At 37.8% G+C, this 26,453-nt stretch overlaps 1 protein-coding gene across 2 annotated transcripts in view; it reads left to right on the forward strand.

The window, feature by feature from the left end:
- Nucleotides 1-26,453, forward strand: part of MEGF10 (multiple EGF like domains 10) — a 75,653-nt gene that overhangs the window by 36,170 nt on the left and 13,030 nt on the right. For both annotated transcript variants that reach the window (XM_074165724.1, XM_074165725.1), the window contains exons 9-15: nt 5,133-5,307; nt 6,146-6,266; nt 8,632-8,795; nt 11,946-12,048; nt 21,717-21,863; nt 24,049-24,183; nt 24,550-24,678. In XM_074165724.1, the coding sequence (XP_074021825.1) occupies nt 5,133-5,307; nt 6,146-6,266; nt 8,632-8,795; nt 11,946-12,048; nt 21,717-21,863; nt 24,049-24,183; nt 24,550-24,678 (974 nt within the window). The remainder of the gene's footprint in view (nt 1-5,132; nt 5,308-6,145; nt 6,267-8,631; nt 8,796-11,945; nt 12,049-21,716; nt 21,864-24,048; nt 24,184-24,549; nt 24,679-26,453) is intronic.

A 26,453-nucleotide genomic window follows, 5' to 3' on the forward strand; every position in this document is an offset into this window, starting at 1 on the left:
CACTTACACTTAATTGCATTACTAATCACAGTACCTTAGATAAGGTTTGTGAGCATAACCTAGAATTTTGTCATTGAAAATAGCTGTGAAAGAAATTTGCAGAAACTATTGGCTGTCACACAGAATGCTGCTGTGTGTGGTACATAAGATGCACTTTTCCTCATAGATAAAACAAAAGCCTTCAGTCAGAATTTATCAGTGATATTAAAGCACTCAAGCACATACACGGAAATACCTATTCTGTTAGATCTCTGTGAAAAATTGCTTTGTGGATTGTCTGAGTTGTTCAACGTACCTTTCATTGACAAACCATGTGACAGCAAACTGAATTATTTTCCCTTTCCATTCATATGCTTTTACAGTTGTGTGCTTGCACTTCTGTTTATCCCATTTACTTGAAATGTCTTTTGAAAAAATACTGGATTTGACATAAAATCAAGCAACTAATTCTTTGTGCAATGCATTCAAGAATAAATGGCACCATAATGCTGACCTGTCTAGTTCTCAGATTATGCTAGTAGACCACATACTATTGCATTATGAATTACGGTTAGCCGCTTTCCTGAAAATTTGTCTGCAGGCTCTTGTAGCAGCCTTGTTTGACAGGAATGCATTGCACTGTATAGTATTTCTGATATTACAGGCATTACTTCTAATTCATGTTCAACACAGCTGTTCCTTCATTTATACCGCTGGAAGACAGCTTGTGGTCAAATCAGATCACAAATGTTCCCGTGTAAACAGTAGCATATGGCTGGCCTTTTTTTGAACATTTTCCCTTCTATATGACAAATCAAAAGGCATTTCACAACCCTGTAGGTGCAGGAGCATGTTTGCAAGGGCAAAATGATCTGTGAGGAAAACAAAGATTTTCATGACTTCAAAAGTGTGTTTTTCATACATAGGGCCAGGAAGTGATTAACACCACCAAATAACAGAAATTAAAAGGCATCTGAGTAATGGTATAGAAGACAAAGCTCTCTGCAGATACTTTATGCTTTTGAGAAGCCAGTTGTGTCTGGCTGTCTTCTTCTCTCACTAAATATCAGTCAGCCAGGAGACAACTTTTTAGGCACATCAGGGAATATCCTCATCCTTTACTTGCCTACCACAAGTACTGTTTGGGCTGGCTATAGCCAAAGGATCTTCTTCAAAGCACTAACCCATTTAGCAGCAACGTGACAACCAATAATTCTTGGTCACAAAAAAGGGAGTGTAATTCTTTGTAATTCCTTCTTCAAACACACTTAGTGTGCCTGTGTTCTGTATTTTGTGTGTCTGTTTTCTGATAGGACTTCTAGGGACCTTGATATCATAAAAGCTTTTTTCATCTGGGTATGATCACAAGTTTAGATGTCCTTGAAGAGGAGCTGTTGGTAGTCTTAGAGCCCTAGGTTATTACTTACGTTTGTAGTATTCATAGATATGGAAATGAACTAAAGATTAGTTAAAAAAATACATAGCACCAAAAAATACCGCTTTAAAATATGTGTACATAAGTTGCAGTATACAAGTATGTGTCTAGCCATTTTCTTCAAACACTTAAAGATACAAAAACATTATGGTACACCATGCTTCAAAAATGTATACATTTTTTTATTACTGTTTTAGAATTGAGGAAATTGCATCAAAACAACTTTGGCAATAACTCATAATTTGCATCTTGGGTAGACTAAGGTACAGGGGTTTTGCTGCTGCTGTTGACTGATGGCAGCTCCTGGGGCTGAAAAGCACGCCCATCCTCATTTTTAGTTTTATCAGCAGCCTTTATTAAATTTTTGGAAGGGGCTAGATATAGACGTACTTAAGAGATTTTATTCTTTTTGAGGGGTCCAGAGGACAGCAACAGCTAACAACCCTCTTGTGCCAAGAGTTTTTTCACAAATGGTTCTTCTCTATTGCGTTTTTTGATATATATGAAAGGACTTGAACGAGAGTGCAAATCAGACGCAGACCTCCGTTCTGTGTGACTAGTGACAATATCGATTTTTCCGTTTTTACTCAATAGTCAAGAAAAAAATGAGAGTGAGCACTAGCTGGCTGAAACTAGGACCACATAAAACACACTTCCTCAACAGGGTACAACAGCAGCGCTGTGAACTGGTATGAGCAGACCCGTGTGACCCTGGCACTTCCATCCGCAGTTTGTGGGGCTTACAGAAACTTGTCATTCTGTAGATCCAGTTTGCAGGAATGAGATAAAAAGACCTTGATCTGCTTTCGTCAACATTGTCACTTTGTTTTGTATAGGAATGTTCTTCTAATCTAAAGCACTTTTGGACTGGGTTTTGTCATGCCTTTACTCAAGTGAATCCTGATGATCATTCAGAAAATGTAAAAAGGGCAGACTGTAGCTGCATATTTATCTATAAGGTTTGCAAAGGATATCTCTTATACCCGTGTTACAGCATATGCACTGGTTTCAGGTTGATCTCAAGCTACATTTGAGATGTCCCTGTTTTTTTTAGTGGTGGGGTTTTTTTGTTTGGGTTTTTTTGGTTTGGTTTTTCTTTTTTATAAGCTCATCCGGGTGATCTTCCACCACTGCTTCATTCCTGTAGGTAAGATCAGCTAGGGTCATTCTGTATCATGAACTAATTTGGTATAGCTCAGGCTGGAATTAGGGTTTATTTATCATGTGAACTCTAATGGGGTTTCTTTTGTCTCATGCTTTTTCTGAGATACGTATATCATGTTGAGTGGAATTTTATCATGTGATACATGCTTAGTTCATATAGTCTGGGTGTGTTTTTAAAGTCAAATTGCAATCTTGCAATTTTTCATTTTTATAATGGACTTGTATGTACATGTACAAGAGCTTTTAATGGAAATTTTATATTGCATAGGGTTCTACAAAATTTAGTTGGCTATTATAATAATTAAACACCTATATAAATCATATGAAAATCATTAAGTTCATCTAAGTCCTTCAAATGTATAATACCAACTACCCACAAGTATTTTTTTTTTCTCTGTGCAGAGTAGGGTTGTATTTCCAGAAAGTGTAAACAAAGGACCAGGAATAAAAGCGGATGTAGTGGCAGTATCTCTCAACATCTCTTTATTTCACTATCTTAATATATAAACCTTATTGCCAATTAATCTAACTACACGCGAACCCATCAAAAAGCTTCAGAAGTGCTCTAGCTTCCTACATCTAATTACAAATTACGGAATACTAATTTTGGTGTCAATCAATGTATGTGCAAGTATGCCTTAGTAACACTCACTGGGGGGCACAGAATATCAATGCCTCTGCTTCATACGCAATGCTTGTTCATGCATGTGGTCTCTCCCTCTCCTGAAAGGAAAAAAAAAACCAACAACAAACAATCCTGGGATTTATGTCTTAAAATGACAGTACTACTAATTGTATGTTATAAATATATTCTATTTCAAATCCTAATGACTATTCACTTGTGGACTGAAAAATCTTTTCATATTCCCTGCCCTGTATTCTTCCACTGATAAGAAACACGGGAATTGGGTACAAAATGCTACTGGGTACCTACAGGATTAGGAATAGGGAACAAATCTGATTATCTTGCTGCAGCATGTGTTTTCATAATGTTTCATGTATTTTATACGAGAATAGTTCCATTCCAACGTATTTCATGGCAGGTATAATTAGAACTAAACAAATAACCAGGACTGTTCACTGTGAGCACCATGAGTTTTGAACCATTTCTGCACATATCATTTAGTTGAAATAATCTTTCCTCTCACTTTATGGGAACTAGCATAATAGCGTCAAAGAGATTTTAGTATCTTCAAGACCCCCAAATCCTAACAATGCCATAGTGTATGCAATAATATATAGAAAGGAGAACACATAATGACTTTCCAGCCTTTAAAATTCAAAATTTCCTTATCAGCAGTATGTTGTCAGTTGGTTGCATTTGACAATAGGAAACTCTTAGTTTGACAAGAGTTGTCCTTGAGTCCAAGAGCAGTTGCAACTAATATTGCATTCCCTTGTTACGTTGCAGCTTTTTCAAAGAATATTGTTGTTTCTTAAGTTATAGCACCTAAAAGTGCAGTATGTATTTTTTTCAAACTTTCAAATGGTCAGAAAAGTACTCCATTTCAAACACACCCCCACACAGGGAGTCAGCAAATCTTGCAAAATCAGGCTCTTGTCGTGGGTCATTTAATACGTCTGGACAAAGGCACGTTTTTCTTCCAGCACACTTAAAGGAACTTCAATAAGTGGCAGACAAATATATTTAAACAGTCTTCCCATTGTAAATATATTGGGTTTGGATATTAAGGCTCTCCTTTGGTGAAAATTAAGCAAGTGCTTTGTCTGCCAGAGTGCTACAGAGTACTCCATTGTGTCCACTTTTCCAGCACATATATCTTTGCACAGCTGATGATGTCCATTTGTTATGAGGCAACAGCTGTCTGACTGGCCCTTCAATGAAACTGCTGTTCCAGGTAGGGACAGCTGGTCTGCCACCAGGTATGGCCAACACAGGGGAGATACTCTCCAAAAGGTCACTGCTCTGATGGTATATCTGACTTCTGCCCAATGCAAATGATTTTGTATCATTCCCTGAAAGGTGCCAGTTTTCCTCTTTTCAACCCACGATTTAAAGAAAAGAGTGTACTTGCTACTCACTGGGTGCTGTGTTATTGTTTTTTGTTGGCTGCCACGCTGTTTTACTGAAGCATCATATTTCTCAGACAATATGCTGCTGAGTTTGGGCAGTGTTACAAAAATGATCCTATTATACTTGGAGTGTGAACATAACAATACGTTTTGGGGAATTTGGGGAGTGGTTTTATCACCTTAGTATGTGTAAGCATATATTTTATGGTAAAAACTGGTATTTCAGATAGATTTCTTTTCAACTAGCAGTAGAAAACAGCTCTTCTTTTCTTTCCACGTCCTCCCAAAATGTCTATATGTTGTATGATGTTACACTTCTTATCTTAATTGGCATGCGTTTATATATACATCTACAGAACACTTTGCTTTGTGGTTTGGGGAGTAAAACCACCTTTACGCATAGCATGCAAGATCTGTTACGCAACCTATCTATAACAGCATTTTGTTCTCCGGGGGGAAAAAAAAGAAAAAAAAAAAGTCATGGTCCTGAATTATTTATCCTTTCATCCCCTCCCGGCAGCTGTCACCCTATGTCTGGGGAATGCTCCTGCAAGCCTGGCTGGTCTGGGCTCTACTGCAACGAGACATGTTCCCCGGGATTCTATGGCGAGTCATGTCAGCAGATCTGCAGCTGCCAAAATGGGGCTGACTGTGATAGTGTGACTGGAAAATGCACCTGTGCCCCTGGATTTAAGGTAAATAAGTCTCACTTTCACAGTCCATTTTCAACTCCACTGCCTTTAGTTAAGTGCCAGATTCTTCAGGATGCCAAAGCGTCCTTTCTCCACCACAGTAAAGGAGGTAAGGGTATTTAGGTACCACTAGTTGTGTTATAAGACCCTAAAAAGGAAAATTTGTGATTGATTATCAGTGCTGAAATTAAGCCGTTTTAAGAAAGAAAAGTTAGTTGCTTTGTAAGACATTGATAAGAATGAGAGTGTTCTGTTGAAGTGTAAACAAAGGGAGGAATGATAGGTTTCAGTCATTATCTTCTTGCACCAACTCCTCCCGCTCCATCCAGAGAAACTCTAGACAAAGTTTAGACTGATTATTCTGCAGCTTTTACACACCTTTGCTGTTATCTGTGCATTGAATGCTAATCTAACAGAAAACATTTTACAGTATGACTGTTCTTCTAGGAATAATAACTGTGAAAACTTCAGCCAAATAAATTCTTAAAAATATTTTATATATCCACATTATTTTCCATTAAACTGATGTCTTACTGTGTTTTGGTTTCATAAAGGGCTGCTTTATTACTGAAAATGCTGTCTGTAGATCTTACCAGCTGCTATTAGCTATGTGATCTGAGCTCTTACAGCAACTAATAGAAAACTAATGTTTACCGTAAACTTAAAAAGCATGAAGGACTCCCTCTCCCTTAAATTCAGGATAACTTAGTGACAGCCAAGGGCAATCATGGGCTGTACATTTTCTGGCTTTTGTAGCACCTGAGTCAGTCTGGGTTATTTATTAGTTCTATTGTCTGAACCTCCTTAAATAGTTTTTAGACTCTGGTTTTGTATAACTCAGGGTGCTTCTTGTGGTACACCTTGTCTTCCGGGGACATACGGAGTAAACTGTTCATCTGTGTGCAACTGCAAAAATGAAGCCATCTGCTCACCAGTAGATGGTTCTTGTGTTTGCAAAGCAGGTAAGTGTCTCTTCAGATTCACTTTCTTTTTCTGTAATCATAAAATGAAATTAATTTTTTGAAGTAGAGAAGAAGAAAGAAACTTAATAAAAAGCAGACCCCTTTAAGAGCCATATTACTAGATACTTTATGCTATTGCTGCTCTGGGAGGTGAAAACTAGGAAAACATCTGCTCAGAGAAGAGTGAGCGTACCTTGTGTTCGTGTTTCCTCAAGGCAGTTCTCAGTGGGCTGGATACTGGGGCTGCGCGAATTACTAATGTTTTACCCTGAGATGGGCCACCACTTGCTTCTTGTGGCAGTGCTGTGGCCTGCTAGAAGGACTACTGGTATGCCATTTATCTGATGTCAATGTTCTTAGTCAAAATACTGAGCCCTGTTTCCCCTCAGCCTGGGTGAGCACCACCTCTGGCTGTCACACTCACCCCTCTCAGCACCACAGAGGCACAGACTTCTTCCTGCCAGTTTAGCACTGATGTCGATATCTACTGGCCATTTTATCTATTTGATTACTCTTTACCTCAATGATTCTCTGACAAAACCTTGCCTTACCTTCTTCCCAGCCTGTGCCCTCTACCATTCCCTGCTTCCATGAGAAACTTTTTGAATCTCCCAGTATCAGTGCGAGTGCACTCATGCTCCTCAGTCCCTCTGCTTGTCTCTCTCCTCTCCTCCCAAGAGTATTTTGATGGTCAGTTTACCTCCACCAGAAACTGTATGTGTGTGCCCACCTCTCCTTCTCCCAGTAGCTCATGCCTTTGGGTGGAACAAAGATATCTCAGCCATCCTCTGGCTCTGGTTCTGCAGAGATCTTTTCCCATATAAAGGTTTACAAGTCCACATGGTGTTCCTGTTCAAGCCAAAATCTGCTCTTGCAGTACACCTGTTCTCTTTTTCACTTCTGCTGTGAGGAAGGGTTTAAAATCCAGTGTCTCTCAGCTGTGATGCTGGATTTCTGAGAAGAGAGGGGCAGGCTGTTGAATGCTACCAAGCAAATCCCATGCCCAGCCTACACTGTAGACCTATCCATCTAAAAATGTTTGTCTAAAAATGTTTGTCTAAAAATATATGAAGGTTGAGAGTAGGAGAGAAGTGTTAGTTAGTAGACAAATATCTACTAAATTTGTCAAGGACTGACACAATTAAATCAGTCGTGTAGTGAACGTGGAGAGTTCCCGGCTTCTACTCTTGCCAGAGACAATGGAGCTGATTTAACTCTATTAAAGCAGCTACTGCTAAGTAGCTAGGTTGTGAGGAGACAAAACTATTCCTTGAGCCATGCATAAGCCTATCTTCTTGTGGATTTTGCAATTTTAGTTATATTACAATGAAAAGGACAGCAAATGATGAAGTTGAAGTAAGCCCAGATACGTATTATGTAAATGAAGCAAATTTATAAATCCTGGAAAGACACTCGAGAGAAGGTGTCTTGATTTTCTAGTTAGTATAGTATAACATTTTTTTCCTGAAATGACCCCTAAATTCAAATTTATCAATCCAGGGCATGAGGCAGCTTCATTTCAATACATGTGTTTTGCATAGTCTATTGATTAGGCTCAGAGCAGAATTATTTTTCCCTTCGCTTACTGTACACAAGGTACAAAATTAGAAACTTGGCTTGTGTCATTGCTGATGATAACATACGACTGACTCACGTTGTTTCTCTTGTATCCAATAGATGATCACATTTTAAAAAATCTATTTACATTTCTGTCTATCCAGTGCTCAGCCTGCGAATCGTTGCTATCAGGCATAATCAGTGGTGAATGCTGCCTTTTAGAACTATTTTACATTTCATTCTTTTTTTTTTTTTTTTTTTATTTGGAGAGAAGTACAGAAATCATCTAGAAGGTCTTCTATATATCCTTGGAGAAATCCAACTTGTGCATTACTTTCATGTTCCCTCTTTTTTTTTTGGTGTCTAAGTTTTCTGTTAAAACCATATTGCAGAACTGTCTGTATTGAACACCGGTGGAAGAATTATGAATCCAGCAGCTTAAGTCTAGGGAAAATAATTTCTAATTTTTTTCAGGCTATGCCTTAAAACTTTCAGTACAGTTTAGTGCTTCTGAGAGAAATTTCAAGGTGTCTCTGTTTTCATTTCAGATCTCCCATCAATTGCTTCTGTATGTTGGCACTAATCTGCAAATGTGTGCTGTGCACAGATGTTACAAGGTGCCCTTGAGCACCTTTGTTCAAACCTGGAGAAGTCCTCAGCTGAAACTGCTGATACTAGCCTGTAGTTCATGTTACCCTGGTATTGTGCATCTCTGAGAGATGCCACATGGTAGGCAGAGGGAAACGTCCTCAGAGAGGAATTGGGGGAAACCTGATTAATTTGTTACTTTACTTCTTATTTTTGGCAGGTTGGCATGGTGTAGATTGCTCAATAAATTGTCCCAGTGGCACCTGGGGACTTGGCTGCAACTTAACTTGCCAGTGTCTTAACGGAGGGGCTTGCAATGCTCTGGATGGAACCTGTACCTGTGCCCCAGGCTGGAGGGGAGAAAAATGCGAACTCCCTTGCCAGGTAGTTAATAATTTCACTGAATTTTACACTGTAGGATAATAATGGGTGGGGTGATACTTATGTCATTTTTCTGACTTCATGGAGGTAAGTCCCTAAGGAGCAGTGCAGCTGGTAGCCTGTACACGACTGGGTTCAAGATCAGGGACATGCACCACCAGCTCTTCTGGAAGAACTTTGCTGCACAGCACACCAAAGAACACACAAAATGACTACCCAAAATGAAGATGGACACATGAATACTTTTTCTGCTTTCACACTTTAATGTTGGACCTCAAAACTTTTCACCAGCTCCTTTAGAATTAGTTAAAAAACACAGAAACAATTTTTTCCCTCTCCATCAGCATCAAACACTATCCAAGCTGTATCTGTTAAACTACTTTAAGTAAAAATGATGAGAAAAAAATGTACCAAAAATATATTCCACATCAAATAACATGATTTTAATTAAATTAACTTACATTTATGGTACAGTACGAACAAAGAACTTTCATTTCTTCTCAGTCAGACATGAGAAGGCACTCTTACTAACCAGTCCCATGATAGGTCTTTGCCTTTCTATTGGGGCTCTGACTTCCACTGTCTCCTAGACTTTGAGAACCGCAGAATTTGAAATCATTCTGTAGACAAAGGCATGCTCCTTATCAGTTCTGTTCCATCTTGCAATCTGTTGTTTGGGGAAGCCATAAAAATACATTATCTAAAAAATTTAAAAATGGTAACATTCAAAACTGATTTGGTTTATTACGTAACTGTTTGGTTTTAATTACATTTCATACACACAAAAAAAATTGAAATATTTTATGAAAAATGGGGTTTACCAGAGTCTATCTTTTCCAATGATGGATTTCAATTTTCTGGGAAATTTTTAACAAACTTCATTTTTTAAATGAACTGCTCTCCTTTTCCTCTCCACTGTCTTTCCTTCACTTCTGCACTACTATCTGCATAGCAGGTTGTTAGTTTAATATAATTGTAAAGGAATCACCTGCACTGAACATAAAACTTGTAAATTCCCCTCTCATATTACATTTAAGCTTCAGTCAGTTTGGACTAGCTCTACTGAGTAATAATAGAATAGGAGTAACTCAACTACAACATAAGACTGGAAACAACACCTTTGTTTTGAATGAAGAATTGCTGTGTTGAACTGCTCTCAGAATACTTAGAAGTTATTCTTTTTTTGGTTATTTTGGTTTTAAGATGAGGTATAGCATTCACTGTTACAGTGAATAAAGTGGCAAACAAATTCTAAAATATTCTGGAAAGCTGATTAGTGTACCATCTGTGCACGTTTATGCAGTGTTCCCAACAATGCATCTCCATCAGAAGACTAACTTTTCTTTTTTCTAAAGCAGCTTTGTTTATCACTTAGTGTCTGATTCTGAAGGACGAGGAGATCTCCCAAGCTCCATTAGCTCTTCCAAAACTGACTTATTAAAGAAAATAGGTATCGTTTCATGGCATTTGCTTCGCTGTTCCAAATTTTGCAAAATAATGCTTAAAAGCATTTTTGTATCAGATAATTTTGCATGGCCACTGTCGTGCTGTCTTTCTCTCTTTGTGTCAAATGATGTCCATAAGCATTTACATATTTCAAATGCATATTCTACCTCAAAATTCCAGAGCAGGAGAATAAACAGAAAACTAATTAAAATGTGTTGAGTGTTTTCTGATTATTTTTTTTTGAGCAGAGAGTTTATTTGAATCAATGTATTTCAATTCATTTCAATAACTTCAGAAAATTAATGTCACTGCCCAGATTGTTATTCAAGATTTCACTGAAGTTTGGACTTCAGTCCAAATACATAGCAGACTAAAAATACCACTGTTTAACAACATATTTGAGGACTTCCTTTCTTTCAAAATCTGATCATATGCAAATGAAATACTTAATCTTTTCTTTTTCTGGCTATAAAATTGTATTGTTGAGATAAGCAAAAGGCTCCTTATAGTCAAGTAATGTACGATTTTGTTCTACTTTAGACTTGAAAGACTGGGAACTGAATAGCTAAATCCTGTAACACTTGGTAGACATGAACATGAAAGAACAGGAGATGAATTTTCATATAGGTTTTATTCTGATTTTTGACGTGACTGAGAGAATGTTTAACCTCCATTTTATATGATTGGGTTTTAAACCTGACATGTTTTTTTCTTTTTTGTCTTTGTTGTGAGTAACCCCATAATTATTACCTTAAATTATACTGCCATTTTTCCGTGTTTTTTAATTTGTTTTTGACACTTTTTCTGTAGGATCAATTTACTGTTGTACTTTGCCTTGTTTTGAGAATGCAATTGTAAAGATTTTGCCCTTTTCAGTTTCTCAGATTAATTTTGTTTGGAATTACCCCCAAACGTATGTGCCACCTTTGACAGAAGAAGCAAAAAAGTCAAATTCAAACGTTTAGATACAGTTCCATGAAAATCAGCTGAGCTCTTTTGGCACAGCTGAATACACCAAGAGGAGTGTTCAACTTGTAACTTTAATATCTCTTTTTGGTTTAAGAAGTGTTGCATAGCCAACTGTACTGTCTTGTAGCCGAAGAGCTTCTCTTTTTAACACAGTATGTGATGTAGCATTGAAGGAAAGATTTTTAATCAAAAGAAAGTGATACAATTTGTATTTTTAATGCAATAAAATTCACACTGAAGATACATTTTAATCTATTGTTTTACTACTCTTTTTTAGAAATTGTGGCTTTATGAGATATCCTTGTGACCAATATGTAGAGAGCTCAGGATTGGAGGCAGAAAGGAGACTGAATTGCTTTCACATCGAGGGGCCCCCAGGTCCTGGAGTAGGAACTTAACTGTAAGGGACATTACAGGGACAGTACAAGAAAGCTTTCATTGTAGCCTCTGCTAGTGTAGGTTACTGTGTTCTGAATCACTGTTTTCAGGTGCATTAGTCTGGGATTTCTCAAGGGAATGTAATTAATTCTTTATCTTCCCCTCTTAAATGAGAAAATGAAAATGTAGGACACCGAAGTGTTCCAAAACCCAGAAGCGTTTTATATTAAGAAAGCAGATTATGGATTCAGGAGAGATCTGTGGTTGCTTTTTGAGTCACAACAGACCAGAAGTTGTTCTCCACTAACTCCCAGTTGTCATCATCTCAGGCTTGTTTGTTGTTTTTTTTTCTTGCCACAGGACGGCACATATGGTATGGATTGTGCTGAACGCTGTGACTGCAGCCATGCGGACGGTTGTCATCCCACCACGGGTTACTGTCGCTGTCTGCCGGGATGGTCAGGTACAAACAGACCGTCATGAAGACAATGAGGGTTTCCACTGTGGTGGGACTTGGTCTTGCCTTTGGGTTTTGTGGGTAGAGAAGGAGTATGTGGGGTTGGAAGGAGAAAAGGGCCAGTTCTGTGGCTGCCATGTCCCTTCTATGATTCACAGGCATGGAAACTTTGTCGAGTGTGGGATCCACAGAAAACTGTGAATAGAAGGAGAAATCTTAAAACTTTGGTGCCTCCACAGTATGATTCCTTATGAAAGTGGTGAATAAGTGTAGATATTGAAGATTGTGCTGGCAGCTTTGGTAGGTAAAGCATCACATCCAGGAACTCAGAAAGCTTTGCTCAGGCAGCCAGGAAGAGGATAAATTGTGCAGAAGTTTTGCTGCCATTTGAGTTTCTCAAAGTTTTGAAAAAAATTAAATTTCTCTGCACATATTTTGTTCTGTTTGAAAATTGTTGCACAAAGGTTCTCCAGCATTTTCATTGTGGTTTTAAGAAATATAAATATTTAATTATTCATAAAAATTTGTGTTTGGCACTGTTGTTACACTCTCTTGTTTGTGGAAAGCAAGAAAACATGAGAAAACTATACAGAATGGCAAGCTGTCATGAAATGTTCCCTTTATCTCTAGGAAATAGTTCTAGTTTTCACATAGATTTCTAAGCTATTAGTGTTGGGAAAACTCTTCCACCTTCAGTAAGGACTTATTGACACTGTAAGTTTGCCCCTCTTGGAGTGTTCTGGACTTTGTGTCTCCCAGTGATGCTGTAGTGTTGCAAGGGTCAGATTTCATGTCACCGGTCTGTAAGGACTCCTTCCATTTAATAGTGAAAAGTCAGTATGAAAAACACACCTTAAATGAACAAAGCATGTTTCTGCTGTGAAAATAGAGCTGAATTTTTTTTTTTTTATTTCAGATATAAACTAATACTATTTATTATCCTGTCACTCATTTGTAAGTTAACATTTTTCATTATTGGCTTGCAGGATCATGATATAATTGTTTTCTTTTTTTTTTCTCTGGTGCTTCCAGACATAGTAGATGGAGGTGAGAAGACACTCTGCAGCAAATCATTTATTTTACAAGTTTATCAAATCGTTGTGGCCACAAAAGTTTGTGTAGAGCTTATGACTTCCTCAGATACAGTCTTTCAGTTCCAAACTTTGATTTTTATATGTTTTTTTTTTTCCCCCTAACTTTGTAGATGGATCACAAGCATTTTGTTCAAAGTGCATAGTACTCTGTGCCTGCAGTTCAGGTTGATTAATTGTAGTTAGTGACAGCTTACCTGATGTTTCTTCTACTTTCTGTTCAGATGAACATGACTTTTATGATTATTGGGAAGTAGGAAGTGGAAATCTAGGGGATACAGATGGGGGCAGGAAGGGCTCTTGCTTTGCCATGGGACACCAAACCCATTTCTTATTTGTGCAATTTTCCTGTCTATTAAGCTTCTGCCAACTTCTTTGAAAACTCACCATTGGGTCTCCCTTGTTGTTGCCCTTTTCCGTATGAAAGAGAGAGGCTTCCAGGGCCAGCACTCACCTAACTGAGCCTGGAGTTTGTTGGTTTTATTCTCTTCCCACAAGCTGCAGTGTGACTTACCATCAGCCACCCACATACCTCTGAGAAATGACTACCACAAGAGTGCAAAAATAATAAAAGTTATTTGAGCAAATTATGAAAAAATACTATTAGCAATATGCCATATATTACTATTTTGTGACACTACTTTGTGTTTATTTTTTTATGATGTTAATGGCCTTTCATGACTGTTCTTACTTTCAGGTAGTTTCAGGTAATTGTGTGTGTGTGCTTGGACACACTTTCTCAAACTTATATTCAGATCCACTCAAAACTATGTTTTCTTAAATTAAGCAAAGAATACCCGTATTGAAAATACGTGAAGAGTTGCTGATCTTGAGCAACCAGGGTGTAGGCAGTTAGAGCTGTTCACAAGTTCCAGATGTACTGCTCGAAATGCATCTTAGAAGTTTTCTAAAACTGAGGCAAATCATTTGAGACCAAAAGTACGTTAACAAATGAAGCTAGATTAAAAGAGATAGTTTTGAATTGCCATATTAAAAACCTAGCAACTTTTTATAATAGATTATAAAAATTACCTGGCCAGTATGATATAACTAACCTGGGCTGTGACAAAGGCTTCAAGCATAGCAGAGTCTTTGACGGTGGTTGCACTCAGGTCTTGAAATGGAGGCAATATTTTTGCCTTCAGTGAAATCTTATTTCATCTTCACATTTAGAAAGGAAAAAGATTTTGCTAGAAAGACATTTCATGTATGATTATAGATAAAACTGACTATCTGTCCCTGGATGATGTCATCACAACAGTGTGTGTAACAGACTAGTTTCAACATGTTTGTGATGTCTAGACACACAATATGACATAAATGGCATAGTTTGCTATATACTCAGTGTCTGGAAAAATCCTCCTCCCACACTTCACATGTCAGAGCAATACCCATGAGGAATCTGGTCTTTGTGTAGATACTTATATTTAGAATGATTAAAAAAAGGAGTGAATACTTTAGAAACAGGTTCTCAAATAGCTGTACTGTAATGTTACATTGCAGAGATAGCATTAGATTGTAGGATTAAGAGGGAGGTTGTATAAATATTTGTATGCATAATAGGTGGAGAAGCAGATGGAGGATTTGTGAAAATGTATGAAGGTAGTAGAATGCAAGAAATTATGTTATAATAGCTTAGATTTTTTTTCTGTTAGATTTGTTAAAGTAGCCATCAGACTTATTAGTTTATGGTGGTTAGTATTACCTGCCAAAAAAACCTGAAGAGTGGGAGAGACTGATTTTGGATCAAATGAAGGGTTTAGTTGTTTAAAAACCATTGGGAGAGTAGTGTTAAAAAATAAGTACATTTGAAGAAGCTTAAAAATATGAACTTGCATCTTTTTCTTTTTCAACAAGAATAAATTGTTGAATCCAAGTTGAAATCCCCCAAATGTTTTGGTGCCACCAAAATTATATAAAGTTTCCTAAAAGATATTTTAAATGTAGCATTTCACAATCAACCCTGTGAACAGAGCAGTTGCCTATACTTTCCCCAGGGGATTTCATCAGAGGGAATAGTTTATATAACTTTGCAGAAATAAATGAAGGGTGGAAGATTTTTCCCTTGCTGGATGACACAGTCGTACCACAATGCTGAGGAACGGGCAACATGCTGCCCGGGGAGCAGGGGGTCACTGGCCTGTTTCGGTGCATGCTCCCTTGGGCAGCGAGGGAGCTCTGAGCTGCTGAAGTGGGGACAAGTGCTATTGTTGTGTCCCAAAGGGCAGCCTAGCTAACATGCTGCCCTTTACTTTAGTCTTGAGATATAGCTGCAGCTGAGCATTGGGTCAACACTAAAACTCTATATGGTTTAGGTTTTTTAAGTAGTTTTTCTCTTTATTATTGAACATGTCCAATGTATTATCTTTTGCTTCTTGGGTCCTAGTTATGAGTGAAAGTTCAGTTACTGACTGTTGCATTGTTTTGAGCTCTTGTAAAACTCAAGAATTGGGTTCTGTTTAAATTTAGGGTTTCTGTTTTTAATTTAGGTTCTGATGCCTAGGAGAATACTTAAGATTTTTCATCCTAATCAAAAGTGACTTCATTTATAGGACTTCCATTACAAATCCTAGCCTCTCTGTAGTTTACACCAAGTGCTCCCTAGACGGCAACTTGGTTCTTCTTAGAAAAGCAAGAGTTAAGGGTGTTGTTTTTTTCCTGGCAATCTCACCATTCCGTCGTGTTCCAGGAGCCACATGACAGGATGGTACAAACAAGAAACATCCACCCACGCAGAGGATGATGTCTGCCCCAAACGCTCTTGTCCCTTGACATTTTCACTGTGTCTTATAAATAACTTTTCTTCATTTGGAGGGAGCGCAAGAGCTAAACAGTGGACAAGAGTAGGAACTATTAAAATAGAAAGCAGGAGAAAGATACAGAAAATGTACTTCTCTAAGATGTAATGACTCTTCTAATAACTTATAGCAAAACTTTAACTTAACTTCCTCTAAAAAGCTACCTCTACCACTTCTCTCAGTGACCACAATCCAGCAAGCACCATGGTAACTGTTAATTTCATCCCTTAATCTTATCTGTTCTGCAAGCAGCTGTCAAAATACAATTTTTCCAAATTGCCCAGAAGATTAGAGAATTCATATTCTTGCAAACTGAGGTTTCGCATTAAAGCACTGTAAAAAAGGGCAACGGTTTTCCCCCAGACAGTTTGTTTATTACTGTATTACAGTAACGTGGGTGTTACTGATAACACATTACTGTTGTGGTTCCTGGGCTGCAGTTCTGCTAGACCTTTCTATTTGTAAAAAAATGTCATGTCTTACTGATACAACATTTGTTATTTTTAAAATCAATTTAAAGGTTATGCAGTGCCAGGGATTATGAAATACCACTAGTCTGCTATCTGTACCAAAACAATAGCATTGGTTTATGGAAAAGACAGATGCAGTAATATCAGCCTGCATTTTACCAGTGTGTATAGTATTCATCCGTATGCTAAAGCAGATAGGGTGTTGGTGACTTTCTGCTGTGCTGGACACCTGCCAATGCTAGTCATATTGCCCATCACCAGATGTGTTTTTAATGTGAGGAAGTGCTGTGTCTTTGCATGTGCTCCTGACGTTATTTCTAAGAGGCACATTTGTTGCTGGATTATAATGAAGAGGACAGTCAGATATCTGACACCCACCCCACTGATACAAATAACCAGGTTCCCTGGGAAGCATGAACTAGAACTCTCCCTTGCCCCTTAGCTTTTAATATGCACCTTTTTTTCCCCCCTCATACATAGAAGAAAAAAAAAACTTATATAAAAGAGTACTGCTGTGGGTCTCCCTCTCTTCAAGACTGAGACACAAGTTGCTGCTGGAATGACATGCGTGATGCTGGCACCCCAGTGCACCCAAGCTGAGAACCTCTTGCAAGAAGATGGGTTTCCCTTCGCCTTATCCTGGACGCCCTGAAGCCTGAGGTCCCATTGTGATGAATATTCAGTGTGCCACAAACAAAATCATATGGGGGCACTGTGTCATGATAAAAGGCGTATTTACTTTCCAAACTTAGGGAAATGAATTCTTCAATCAGACGTTTGACCTGCCCTGTGTCTGGACTTCACTGTGTCTGTATCTCTATTGCCTATGCACTGCAGTGTGGTTTTAGGTGAAAGAAATACTGCTCTTCTGGCAGAAGAACTTTATGTCAGTAAATGAGGTACATTTATTTTCTACCTATCAAGAAGGTAAGAAAAGGAAAAGTAGTGTTTTCTTGTGGCTACGTAAAACATGGTAAATGAAAAGAAGAGCACCACTGGAGTGGATAACAATATGTAGCTATATGATGGCCTTCAGAAAGATACCAGGAATATCTCAAAAATGATTCTTCCACTAAAATTTGCAGATACTGATGTTTTGTTCACCTTCAAACTGTGATACAGTGCTGGTTTTGTTGACAAGCTTTTGTAGCTGGCATCCTACCAAAACCCATGCTCACAAACTCTCCTGCTGCCACAGTGAAGAAGCAGTAGTCTGAACTTCTAGAGAAAAATCTTCAATCCTTTCATTATCTCCTTAATTTGAGACACTTCTATTTAGGCTTCTGGCTATCTTCAGCTAGGGAGCAAGTTAATTCTCTTCCCTTAAAGACAATGAGGGTACTTCTAAATGGTGCCTATGAAGTTTTTCACCACTTCCCTGTGCTGTTTCTCCCCTTTCTTTGGACTGCTCATCCATCATTTGACAGAGGAGTAGGGAAGCAATTCTCACCATCATAAGTCTTCGCTTCCTTGAACAGAAGGGATCTAATATTTGTTTCTCTCAGGTATGAAGCGTGAGATCTTGGACCATGATGGAAATGTATCATTAGCTTTAATGACACCAGGATTTCCCCAAGTTTTGAGGGCTTGGTCCTTCTCTTGTTTAGGTTGTTGTATATCCAGTTCAAGCTCTGATATATCGGAAAACAGGTTTTAATTCTGAGAGACTATACTGGAAGGTTCCCCGTCTGTGAAGATAAATTGTACAGCAAATACACATTCTGTATGAAGAAAATAATTATTTTTAAAGTTTGGATAACTTTTTATCAGACTAATGGAAACACAACAAGCTCGACAATAGTACTTAGTCCAATAATAAATTTGCCTGGGAAGATCACAAGAAATAATTGGTAGATTTTCTTCCCATTTGAGTGCTAAAACAAATTAGCTCTCCATTGATCTGACTTGGATGGATCATTGAGTCTTAACTTAAAAATATAGCATAAGGAGTATGTAAACACTTTGCCAGCATGGGCAGAAACACTGGTATCCCTAAAGAATTATTTACTTCATTCATGCAATTACGAATGCTGGGGGAATGCTGATTTAGATGTGAGGCCCCCAGCATAAAGCACTGGGCATTAAATGCACGAGCATTTCTTCAGAGCAGCTTAGCTGAAGTTTATCATGGCCATTCAGCTATTGCCTAGCAACTTGTGAAGGCCATCAAAGACCTCTTTGTCCATAGCTCTGGCAAAAACATTTCCTCGCAGATATCCTTATCAGTATCAAAATCAACATGAAAACTTAAAAATAACAATTTTATTGCATAAGAGATTAATACTTGCTTGAAATTGTGACACTCATAAGCCAGTACAGTGTTGATACCATTGTTGTAAAAGCTAAGTCTAATCTTGTTTTGTAAATTCTACTAAAAATGTTTCTTTTTCCTCACTAATTTCTAGCTTTTCTATAAAAGCATAGCTTTCTTGGCTGAAATTTCATATAAAGTATCAGAGTCCGGAAAATTCTTATTTTATTTTTTAATCCTTTTAATATTTCTAACCTATTTTTTCTCAAAAATACACTTATTTTATCTTTACAGATATAAGATGTGAAACTCGGTTCTGCATTTTTAAGTGCTTTGTGAGCTTATTTAAATAACAGTGAGTGAGTGAGATTTAAAACTATTTTTATAAGTAGAGATGCAATAAATCACTAAATGAATTAGTATTTCTGCTACATTCATTCTTGATACTCACATACACGAGTGAAATTGATTTTGCTTATGATCAATAGTGAATATAATAAAATTCCTTTAATAGTGAAACAGCAATAATATTCAGCATTCTTTCAGTACATTATATTGTCATAATTCAGTGATATTTAGGATACACTGTTTCTTTTCTAAGTAGAGGGATACCATTCTTCACCTAACTACCTCCTCATAAGGGGTAAAAGTGGGAAAGAAAAGCTATTTTTTCCAGTTTCTCTAACAGATAATTTTTCCTGATGTGTACTGGAGAAACTTTCTCCTTTTTCAGTTTTAATGGTAGATTTTGGGTCTTTTAAGTATCGTGGCACTATGCAGCATGGGGCCCATTGTCTTTTCTATCCCAGCGTGCCCAGTATCACCCTTTGACATCATGCTGTCATAAAGCATCCTCTGTGCACAGATCAAGACGATATAATTGAGCCTGGTGTTATTGTATGTCACTGGTCTACATAATCTCAGATAATGCACTATGGTAACTCTTAGCAACCACTGACTTGTTAATGGCGACCATTGTATACTGAACACCACCGAAACCCATTAAGACTCTGTGAAAAATGCCTTTTCTCTAGCAGGGCTCACTGAGTGAAGCTATGTATGATATGACAGATAACACTCATGTGAACAGAATGTCAGGCTCAGTTCTTAAATCCTCTGCGTGTGTCTGCTTGTGCTTTCACAGACTTATAAACTCAAGTTCTCAAATTTGGGAACCTCAAGCAGAGCAATCTTGCACGTCTGAAATAAGTGGTCTTGTTTCTAAAAAAAATGCTGTGATCTCATCCTGCTCATGTGCATCACCATCTCTCAGAATCAAACCACTCTCTTCTAACTCTTTTTCCACAAATTGGGAGTTAATGAAAAAGTTGGACCAGGTTACTGAGAAGCAAGTCTACACTGCTTCTCAAAAGTAGATGAAGATAGAACAATGTTGCCTATGCAGGCAAAAATGAAAAAGTAATGATAGAAGAAGCCTTTCATCTTTTGACACTGTATTTGTTTTAGGTCAGTATTAACCAATGATCATTGAACAATCAGGGCTTTTAGGTGGCCTGTGTACTGTCTGCTTCTGGTTAGCATCTGAATTCTAAAAGGCAAGTATTTTCTCTCTTGCTGGAGTTAGTTGGTGCAACCTGTTGAGCCACAAATTTGATTGTTCAATCTGTTGATTGTCTTGCAGAGAAACAAACAATTTGTGAGTCTAGAGTTTTACCTTTCCTCTAATTAGAGAGTTAGTCTTTGGATATAGGCAGCTTTACAAGGCACATGCTGTAGGGGTTGAGGAATCACCTCTGAGTCTGGTCTGTCCGTAAACAGGGTAATTATTTTTCAGTATTGTTAGGAACAGTAGGTTTTGCTCTTCAAAGTTAAAACATTTTTTTCTCATCACATGTGAAACTGTTTTGCTTTTTTAGGATTCTGGCAGCCAGTGAACCTGTGGCATATTTTGCTGGAAATACTTACAAAGCAAGACATGCTTGTGGTTGGATTCAGTCCACTTTTCCCTCAGCGAAGGGCTTCATTCAGTAGAGGAGCCACAATAATACTTAATTGTTAATGCAAAGTACTGTAGACACAATACGGTCTGAGTTCCACAGTGGTGCCTGCTGGCATTTAACATGCAGCATGCTTCTTAATTAAAAGCAGATAGTGGAAAAAACAAACAGGAAAGTTATATTTAATGTTGCTGCATTGCGAAGAAAAAAATCCCATCCAATGATTGGATGATTATAATTAGTAGTTTGTATTATGGTTTACGTATAGAGGTTTAGGTTGTGGCCATTTTACAATCAATTTTATGCCAAAAATGGTTAGACAAAGCACTGACTGACCAGCATCCTTAACACTGTTGCAGCTAAGCATTTTGGAATGCTCACATGGTGTGTTTGGAAACCCTTTGTGTGCACTACATTTTTCCATTTGGTATGAGGCTTAGCAGTAATCAGCTCACCACTAATTAGAAGTCATTCTGTCCTGCACCCCATTATTAGACAAAATTATGTCAGACCTTAAGAATTTTTTACATTCAGAAGGAAAAGTTTCTGCAATACCTTTTGTCATGCATTTCTCTAACATAAAATTTGAAAATAAGCTTTTGCTGTTTTGAAAAAGCCGTTACGGAAGAAGAAAAAGCCATCATTTTGCTGCATTTGAATTGCTTTCTACTCTCAATTGTCTGTATTGATACCAGTGGTGAAAGTGAGAGGAATAACAGACCTTTTAAAATTTTTATATGTATAAAGGTCTTGTAGATCCTAAGGTAACAGCAGGCAGGAAGACTGGAGGTAGCATCCTGTGGAGCTCTTAAGTTCCAGGTAAATCTGCAAAAGTGCTTTCCTGTTACAGAAATCATGATCAGCCCTTATGTACGTTTTGTCAAAACTGGAATATGAAAGAAATTCACTGTTCTGGTGGAAGGCAGGAGCAGAGATGCATGTTTACCTTGGGTTTTTTTTCTATTTTCCTGATGTTAGTCATATTTTCATAAACAGGTTTTGTGATAAAGTCACAAAAATGAGTCCTCTGAGGACCAAAGGTTTAAACTAACTACACATAAGAGTTCTTTACAAAGGCAGACATTTTTGTTTATTTTTGGTTGCAGGCATTCACTGCGACAGTGTGTGTGCTGAGGGACAGTGGGGTCCAAATTGCTCATTGTCTTGCTACTGCAAAAATGGAGCATCCTGCTCTCCAGATGACGGAATCTGTGAGTGTGCGCCAGGATACAGAGGCACCACTTGTCAGAGAAGTAAGGACGAAATAAGTGCTTTAAAATCTCTGTGTCTCCCTCCCTTACTTGGAATACATATGATATAATAACATAATTCTTTGTTAATTGTAGTATGAAGTACTATGAAACAGTCCTTGATTGGACATTTTGTCACAATGTATGAATATACAGAAAAAAGTGCTATCAGAAATTAACAAATGTTTCCAACTAGTAGGGCTCTTTGTGTTATGGTACAACTTTTATTCACTGTGCTGTGACGCTGTTATGCACATGATTTTCTAAGAATCAAATTTAGTAGGGGAATTCATTCTAAAGGTAAACATTTACAGATGTGCTTGATGAACATTAATTTTATAATACATATTTTGGTAGGCACATAAAATGTGCAAGAGTTTGAGAAGGTAGACACCTTAGTTTCCCATTGAGTCTGGTAGGAATCATTGGCTTAATTATTGCTTTTTTTAAAATACTTTTTTTGAAGCAGCAAAGAATGGCCAGTGGGATCAGGCCACAAAGTAAGCAGAGGATATCATAAGTACCCATAGTTATATTTGAAAAATTTGTCTTTGTAAAATTTAAATGGTACAAGAATAGAGATACAAATGAACTAAGGCAAGTCATACCAGAAACAGCGAGGCAAACATGAGATGATGTGCAAAATGTCTACCCTCCCAAGATTTGTCACAGTTTGCCAGCGGTCTAGCCATCTTCAGTTTGAATTGTTGAAGTTGTGAGAGAAAGGTGTGCAGAGAAAAGAAACGTGATCCCCAGTGCACTTGGAGAGTAGTCCTGTTTTCAGAGGAGGTCTCCTAGAAACAGGGTCAAGAAGCAAGCAGAGTAAGGCCAAGTGGAGATACTACTACGTCCTCCAAACGAGGCTTAAAAGGCAGGAGATGACATTAAATGATTACTAGAAGGTAGAAGGAGAACCAGAGGAGGATGAAGTCCTAACAGTCCAGGAATGGTGAGATTTCAAGCTGAAGAATGTGATTGCTTATGGCACTACTAAATCCCACATTAGTGTGGCATTAGTATTCCTTAAGCATTTCTAACTAAGTACAGTAATTATTCTCACTATCTAATCTGTAAAGGCCTTGCAGTTAATCAGTTAATCAGTTAATCCAAAGGCAGACTAAGTGTAACACTACGTGTAAAAATGTTCCCTGTGTTCTGGAGCTGTGCCTGTAACCTGGACAAGAGGCTTCCAGTCCGGTGGTGCTGAGAACCCTTCTCTGATGCACAGTCTGGAGGCTGGGAAGACAAAGGTCATACGAATAATTTGGATCCCAGTCAGAAAGTGCCTTTTCAGTAAACAGGAAGACCTTTTGGCACTGTTTCACTTGGAAAAGTTAATCTCTCTAGAAAGATCTGGCCACATAACTTGTATCAAGTGTATAATTAAAAGACTGAATCTTGAATGAAATTAAAATATTGAAAAGATTCCAAGCTAGTTTTCGTCAGTGCTAATTGCTGCTGTGCAACAGGTATTTCTCTTGGTGCATTACCTAATATTCTAATTTATCAGGAAATAAATGCTAAAAGGGATTAGAGCTACAAAGAAGGAGTTTTTATGCAACACTTTCCCCCTCCCCCCTCCTTTTTTCCCTTTTTTAAAAGGAACTAGTGCCTTTAGCATAAGAACTAAATGGATGACTCTGTGTTTCTGATTTTGTGTTCTCTAAAAGTTAGGTGATGTATAGCTGTCTGTACCATGTAATGACTACAGTGCCTACCTAAATGACAGGATGATTGGAAGATATCTGTACATTTTTTTCAGTGAAGTAATGGCTATTTGTGTTCCAAGTTAGGAAACGCATAAGAAGTCAAGGTCTAAGATGACTCCACTCATCTACAGATAAAACTATCCACTCTGTTTTTTTAAATTACTTTTCTTCAAATATGCTTTAAAAGATGTTCATGTTGTGGAGGACATATAATGTATAGCCAAATATACATAATTTATATAGTATATATGAATTTCAAACATAACCCAGGTATATGTGTGGCCTGACCACTAATAGAATGTCAAGTCATTACTAACTAGATTATAGTAAACCCTTGAGGAACCCTTTCATGAGTATAAAGCATCAAACTGCATGAATAATAAAAACAACCATTACAACTCTTCTATCTTTAGAAAGCAGAACTAATTCAAAGTTGGGAAGTGCAGGAAGCAATGACAGTTTGTTCTTTCTGATTCCAGTCTGTTCCCCCGGTTTTTATGGACACCGCTGCAGCCAGACATGCCCCCAGTGTGTACACAGCAGTGGTCCCTGTCACCATATTACTGGCTTATGTGACTGCTTACCTGGATTTACAGGAGCCCTCTGTAATGAAGGTACAAGTTGTAATAAAGACTCTAAGGGATGCAGAGACTAAGCACTGTAATAACTTTCATTTCATCACCTGTAAACTATAAAACCAAAAGCACTTTCTGTTGTAGTATGTGCAGTTTATAAATTAGCAACCACAAGCAGGTTTAGGCTGTTTGATCCTTGAGTATGAAACCCACTGTATTCTTATTTGTATTATTTGTATAATGAGTATGTATAATGGGCTTACCAGAACTTATAATGCCTTACTTTAACATTATACTAAGCAGTACATTCCTTGATCCAAATAGAAGCTGCCTTCTCTTGAGATAAAGAAAATACAATCTTGTTCTGATTACTAAAGAGTTCTAATTCTGACAACTTGTTCTCAGTATGTCCCAGTGGCAGATTTGGCAAGAACTGCATTGGAATATGCACCTGCACCAATAATGGAACGTGTAATCCTATTGATAGATCCTGCCAGTGTTACCCTGGCTGGATTGGTAGTGACTGCTCTCAGCGTAAGTATCAACCTTTTTTCCTCTATTTTTAAAACAATCAATGAAGGTTTGGCTATTTAAATTCTGTGCAACCTGCTCCAGGTGGACCTGCTTTGGCAGGGGGGTTGGACTAGATGATCTCCGGAGGTCCCTTCCAACCGCATGTGATTCTGTGATTCTGTGAAATGTCTAAGTCAGAAATGAGGACTTCATGGTATATAATGAAGAGATTTTAGACTTTTCTGCATTTCATTGGCACTATCAGAAACACATTTGCACTATGATTTTTCTAATAAGTGGGCTGGAGCATACAACAGGAGGGATCTATTTGCAGTCTTGCAAGAAAAGAGCAACTGCCCAAAGAAGAGTTGCAGAGAAACTGAATCAGACTTGTTTCAGAAGTGCACTGTGGAAAGACAAGAGACAATGCTCACAGGTTGCAGCAATGGTGACCTTTACTAGATACAAGAAAAAAAATCCTTACTGTGAGCATGGACAAGCACAGCAACTGTCCAGAAAGGCTCTGAAGTCTTCAGCCTGGACAAGGCTGTGCAACTATCATTGTTGAAGATCCTTTGAGTAGGATGTTGGACATCCCAGGGCTTGTATCCTCAGGAAAGTCTTATGAATAACAGAGGTATTAGTTTACAAATAAGGAATCGAGGCCCTGAAATACAGGATTCTTTTTTCTTACTGCAATTGCATAAAGAGCAAGCAGCAAGGCTCAGAACAAAGCCAAGATTTTCTCAGATACAAGTTAGTGCTCTGGCTGCAAGACCATCCTAATTCTTGCTAAACTTTTGAACATTTTGTTAAGAAATCTTTCGTGATGACTTTTTTAAAATGCTTATAACTTTTTGATGGATTTTTCTCTTTCTTCCTTTTATAAATGTTTCACAGATACACTTTTTTGGTGTCATTCTACCTCAGTCATTGAGTATTGTCCTGGTATGCTAAACTCAGTGAAGACTTTGTGACTGACTTAAAAAGAAGGGCTAGACTTGAATTTTATTATTTTTCATAGTGTTCTTTTATTAAATAATTAGGCATTCTCCAGATGCCTTGCTGTGTCTATGCAAATTGATAATGACAGGAAAGAAATATCTGAAGCAAAATTCTCACAAGAAGCATATCCAATTCCATAAGCTACCAAAATCCATACAGTCTGAAACATGTGCATGCCAAAATTTCAGTTAACTCATTTTTGTGAATAAAAGAAGCTGTACCAGACCCTGATATGTCAAAATTCAAAAGAAATTGTTCTGGGGTTTCCAGGGAGGTGTATTTCCTAATAACATGCCTCATTGGTTTGTATCATTCACGGTTTGACTGGTTCAGGTTAACTGACTCTGTACCAGCACAAAGTAACATCTGGTCAATTTGGAAAAAAAACTTTGCTGGATAAATTCTGTGAAGTGATTAGCATGCACAACTCAATATGATACCAAAATAAATCTTGGGCCTATTCCTGTGGAAGCCAGTAGCAACAAAGGTCCCCGTTTTTATGGTAAAATAAGTAGGTAGTTGGGAGAGTAGCAGAATAGGGGTATTTAGGAGGAGGAGGGACTTAGTCACTGAATCAATAACAAGAAAATGGTGCCAGCAATATGAATGGAAGCATCTATTGAGGCTGTGCTCATGGACCGTAACAGAGGAAGTTTATTTGCTTTGTATAAAGGCCTTTCGTTCACATGGAAAATAATGATTCCATTAATTTCTTTTGGAACGAGGGACCTTTTAAAAACTTCTGACCTTTCGTCTGTATGTGATTTACATTCCTTCTTAGTTGACCCCTA

The sequence above is a fragment of the Numenius arquata genome, chromosome Z (assembly GCF_964106895.1).
Source record: "Numenius arquata chromosome Z, bNumArq3.hap1.1, whole genome shotgun sequence".
In the NCBI taxonomy this organism is placed as follows: Eukaryota; Metazoa; Chordata; class Aves; order Charadriiformes; family Scolopacidae; genus Numenius; species Numenius arquata.